The 5,551-nt window shown below is 35.5% G+C and overlaps 1 protein-coding gene across 1 annotated transcript; it reads right to left on the reverse strand.

Moving 5' to 3' along the window:
* Positions 1-213: 213 nt before the first annotated feature.
* Positions 214-4,650, reverse strand: LOC147515954 (uncharacterized). The gene is made up of 6 exons (XM_086593112.1): positions 4,641-4,650; positions 3,285-3,454; positions 2,804-3,101; positions 1,985-2,677; positions 1,239-1,472; positions 214-278 (listed from the first exon to the last, which is right to left on the reverse strand). Exons 1-6 carry the CDS (start codon positions 4,648-4,650, stop codon positions 214-216), a joined length of 1,470 nt encoding a protein of 489 aa, XP_086449238.1.
* Between the last annotated feature and the right edge of the window lie 901 nt (positions 4,651-5,551).

Genomic DNA, 5,551 nt, shown 5'->3' on the forward strand with positions numbered 1-5,551 from the left:
GCTCAAGGGTGAAACAAATGTAGTAACAACTATAGTTACTCGAAAAACAAACTACTTACAATAAAAGCCTTGTAATGTAGAAAAGAACTGAAATTTCAGATGAACTTCATGGGGTCATGCAATCATTTCTAAAACTCAAAATGATATGAACATTGTGTTGTGAATGTGCCTTGGCCGGAAAATTAAATGGGGTAAAAGAAATTAATTGTTAATTCACTTCAAGACCGTTACAACTTCTGACCTACTGTAAATATCTATTTCTGACCTACTGTCAATATCTAGAATAGTATAAGTAGATGATAATGCAATATAATTTACTAGATAAACCAAGTCTCAATTAAAGACTTTAGGAACAAATTAATAGATATGTATGAAAAATCACACCTGAAAAAATCAACCATACAGATAGTTAGATAGATACTGTATTAAACATTTTTAAAAAGGCCTCACAATGTTGGCTTATTTCCTTGGGCACGCTTCAAGATGTACTTGCTTTAGATGAAAAACAAGGGCTGGCACATAACAAGCTTATATTCAGTAAAAACTTCAAAAGTTTAAAACTAATTCGAGAAAATCTTATTACTAATTATATTTTACACACAAGGGATAACTCAAAGCCCAACCCAACCAATATCTTAAATATTTATATACATCAACAAACTGACATACAAGTAACAAACATGTGTAAGAAAAACAAATACCAAAGAGAAGCAGGTCCATGGTAGCAGTAGGCAACAGCAACAACACCCAACAGCAGGTAGCAGGCAGGCACACAACAGCAGTAAGCAGGCCGCAACAGCATACACTCCATCCAACAGTAGCACACACTCCATCCAGCAGCAACAACACCCAACAGTAGCAGCAGCCAGTGGCGGAGCCAGGAATGTAAGTGAGGGTGAGCCGCTCACCCATAAAAAAATTTAAAAAAAAAAACACTAATTTTTTTTTAACTAAAAATTCAAACCCGATCACAAAACAAGTATATTCCGAACATAAAAAAATCATATAAAATAATTTCAATAAATGTAATATAAAAAAAATAAGAAAAGAAAAAATAATTCAATCTAAACAAATACTTATTCATAGTTGTCCTCGGCGCCCTTCTTTTTTGTCACCCTTCTTCATCTTTTGGAAGCATTGCAAGATCAACTCGGTATCAATGCTATCAAAAACTTCTTTTTCAATGTATGTTATTAAACAATCATTCAACCATTCACCCGCCATCCGATTGCACAGACGATTCTTTATGATATTCATAGCATAAAATGCCCTCTCCACAGTAGCAGTAACAATAGGTAAAATCAGCACCAACTTAATCAACAAATACATAAGTGGGTATATAATGTCTTTCTTTGTCTCAACCATTATTTTGGATAGACTGCTAATTCCGTTTACTTTACTAAACTTAGTATCAGAACGCACATCAATGATATAATTCTCAAGCTGATCCGCTAATTCCATCTGATCTATCTCTGAAAAATCATCGAGATAAAGTCTAGCAAAATGGATAAACTTTTGCTTATCGAAAGCAGCAAACGACTCACAAGGATCAAGTTAAGACATGCCATGCAAAGAAGTAATTATGTGTTTGCTTCATTAAACCGGTCGTTTAACTCTTAAAGTTGCAAATCAATACAGTGATAGAATAATCCAACATGATAGTAATGTAAATTGGTGCTTCCTTCCGCTCTTCATCAAGACCTCCCTCGAGCCACATACCTCTCTTCCATATTTGGAACAACCACATCATGTTTGGCACATAGTGAAAAAAATACAATCAGGAGACTATCCCACCCATCATCTCTCATCGTCTGTAAGCGTACTTTTGTTATTTTAACAAGAGCCATAGCATTGACAATGTCTTGGTCTTCACGCTGCAAAGCCTTTGACAAATCATTGCTAATTCCTAGTATCGCTTTCATCAAATGCAAATTTAAGATAAATTCAAAAGACTGCACTGAACTCAATAATCCGTAAGCCTCACCTCTTTGTTCCGAGCTTGAACCATCTTCCGCTATATTATCAAGCACATCAAGTACTGAACCATAACTGTTTATCATGCCAAGAAGTGTATAATAGTGTGAGCCCCATCGAGTGTCACCAGATCGTTTAAGACTAGTCTCTTGATTCAACCATTTACCACTTGAAATTTCTCCACTTTGTAAGGCTGCAACAACTCTAGCCTTCATTGCTTCGCGTAACATATCTCGTTGCTTACATGATGCTCCAATAGTATTTACCACATTAGAGAGAACACTAAAAAGGTTAGCAATTGAATCATGGTTCTTTGCAACTGATACAAGGGCCAACTGAAGCTGATGAGTGAAACAATGAACATAAAATGCAGACTCATTCTCTTTCATTATAAGTGTTTTTAGGCCATTCAAATCACCTTGCATATTGCTGGTCCCATCATACCCTTGTCCATGCATTCCAGATATGATTAACCTATGCTTAGAGAACAACTCATCAATTGCCTTTTTAAGTGTTATTGCACTAGTTTTCTTAACATGCACAACTCCAAAAAATCCCTCAATCACGCAACCTTTCTTGTCGACATAACGCAAAACAACTGCCATTTGCTCTTTAATTAATATATCACATGCTTCATCGACTAAAATAGCAAACAATGAATTTCCATAATCCTTTAAAATAGCATTTGTAGTTTCTACTGCAGCTGCATTCACAATCTCCTTTTGTATATTAGGCGAGGTCAATTTTCGATTTTTAGAAGCATTATCAAGAACGTTCTTAATGACTTCGTTATGATCTTTCAAAAATCGTATAAGTTCAAGAAAATTGCCTTTACGAATCAACTCCTCTGATTCATCATGGCCACGGAAAGCTAAACCTTGTCTCAAAAGAAACCTAATACAATCAGTTATTGCAGTTAGATGTATTCGATAATCCCTTCGAACTTGGGCAGATTGTCTCTCAAGAAATATTTCGATATGCTGCTCTTGATTTAGCAATGCCCGTGCTGCCCTGTAAGCAATATTATGAGCACTATTTGGTCCTCCAACATGCTCTTTTAATTTGGTTTTCCTTTCCCAATTAGTAAACCCCTTGTAAGAAAAAACATCTCCGCCTCTTTGTGCCCCCTGATCAAATTTAAAGAGATAACAATAGTGACAAAATGCGGCATCTTTGTGAATACTATATTCCAACCAACTAAACTCTACATACCACTCTTTCCGAAAGCGACGGTTCTTCTTGCCTATTGTCCTTGGAGGAAAAGTATGATTAGGCTAGCAAGGACCACTAAGCAAATATGTTCTTCTCACTGAGTCACGATCATTAGGATGATAATTTGAAATCTTGTTCCTCAATCCAGGGTCTCCCGAAAGACTAGACAAGTCAAGTTCTTCATGATTTCCATGTTGAACCCACTTTGACGTAGGTTGTTCAACACCACCATCCTCAGTTTCTTGGTGAATTCGCTTTGAAGAAGATCCTACTTCAACACTAACAACATGATCTATGTTACTAGTTGGTTAAGCGGGCAACGACTTTTCTTTGATCAAATACTTTAGCATAGCTATTTAAACAATTAAAATAAACCAGCAATCAATTTAATTGAAATTGCATGAATTAAAATAAACCACCAATAATGTTCACAAAATAAAATAATAATCACAAACATATAAAAATATAAATAATATGGTTTAGGAATCAGTACAAAAAGACGACAAAAAATTAAATAATATAAGGGTTACCTAGTTACCTCCACAAAACCTGTAGGTGTAAAGTTGTTTGTTTGGGTAGAAAAGTAGAAGACTTAAATTTGAATATAGGGTAATAGAGAATGGAGGAGAAGAGAAGTAGAGTAGGTGAGGGGGTTTTTTTCTTTCTATATTTTTTTAATAGATACAAGATGGTTTCTGATTGGGTTTATATATAGGTGGATAAATACGAGATAAAGAGGAACACAAGTACTATTGGGTTTACTATTTGCTTTTTTGGTACTATTTGCTTTAACCAAGTCAAATTTGTACATCAAGTACATCACATGACATAAGCACCTCTTTTTTGTTTCCTTTCTCATGAGCACATGTGCACTTTTCTTTTTCTTTTTTGTCTCTTACCAGTTACCAGTTACCACTTAGCACTTGCGGGCAGTTTTATAACTAATAGTTTTTTTTGTTTATTTGGGTCAAGGTGAGGGTACGCCAGGGTGTATGCTGGGCCCCCCTGGCTCCGCCACTGGCAGCAGCAGCAGCATATACCTTGCAATTCGTAGCCAAGAGGGCAACGTAAATCCCTAAGTGTGAAAGGGGATAATCTAGTTACAAGGCCTAACCAAAAATGTCATTGCCATAGTAGAAATAATTTAGTTTTCTTATCTAAAAAGTCAGTTTTAAACAAATAACAAGATGAAAGAGTCTTTATGTAAGCCATGGTCTTCTTCCTTGAGTAGTCTACAACCACACATTATTTTGGCTATGGTGTGGTACGCGCCAACTCGAAAGCATTTTGATATAAGTACCCAACTCCAATTGGAATCAAATTTTAACATGTAACTTATTAGTTCGGTGCACAACCTCCAGATCTTAACAACCATTATATGTGAAACAAAGCCAATTCAATAATAAAAAAACTTGAATTATGCATAACAAAGTGATCCTCTAAAAGATACATACCTCTTAACATGTTGTACTACGTGGCCTGCCCCTCGCAATGTGAAATCCAGGAGTTGTAGCGAAGCACAAGGAATACCAAGCCTGTCCACCACAAACCATAATGCATTTCAAAAAGAATAACAAACACAACCTAAAAGATACAATCAATACATAAAAAATAAACTTAATATATATATTCATACCATTGCATGCAAATATATTAACTAAAACAAATGCTCAAGTTAAACAAATCAAGTAAATATATTTTGCACTGGAGGGTCCTATAAGCCTCACCATATAAAAAGGATCAATAAATATCTTACCGAACAATAAATCACAGACTAAGCTAGTAATAACGTACGAATCGATAAAGAGAGTTCACTTATGTAAAACAGGAAGTTGTTAACAATTAGACCATCCGTAAACCTTTTGCCAAAGATTTCCGTCTTATACACGGTATTCCTAGAACGGTACAATCTATAGAGCTTGTGGTCCTTGGTGCTCCTAGGTACTCTTTTCCATTAAGCATGTTTGATTAGGGAATCTACACTGAGTATATAGTATGTTTTTGACTACCTCTTCCCTTACCATCTGCCCTCTCTATTAGATACACACTTGTTTGGGACGATGATCAACCATGCATAACGGTTAGCGGATCACTACTAGTGTTTATTTACAATTGAAACACCAATTTCACTAGATAGAATAAATTAATTAAACAATGCTAGTGTTGGTAACAAACTTGTAGTTACCAATTGATGAAGAATTGAACTTAAGAAAATGTGAGCAAGACCCACTTACTAAGTAATATGATAATCACCTCTCAGAAAGCAAAGTTCCTCTTGCAAGAAACCGCAAAACCTATGAAATCAAAGTTCTACACCAAGTCTTTTTTCATGTATCCATCCAATACCTAGAAAACCCAAGCACAG

The sequence above is a fragment of the Coptis chinensis genome, chromosome 2 (assembly GCF_015680905.1).
Source record: "Coptis chinensis isolate HL-2020 chromosome 2, ASM1568090v1, whole genome shotgun sequence".
NCBI lineage: Eukaryota > Viridiplantae > Streptophyta > Magnoliopsida > Ranunculales > Ranunculaceae > Coptis > Coptis chinensis.

Bases quoted from the DNA above. Each gene is read 5' to 3' on its own strand.
- LOC147515954 (XM_086593112.1), bottom strand. The intron at 2,678-2,803 runs GCAATTTTCTTG...TTGTGAATGCAG, and splicing joins AGAGGAGTTGATTCGTAAAG to CTGCAGTAGAAACTACAAAT. The intron at 1,473-1,984 runs GTGAGGCTTACG...ATGATTTTTCAG, and splicing joins TTCAAGCTCGGAACAAAGAG to AGATAGATCAGATGGAATTA.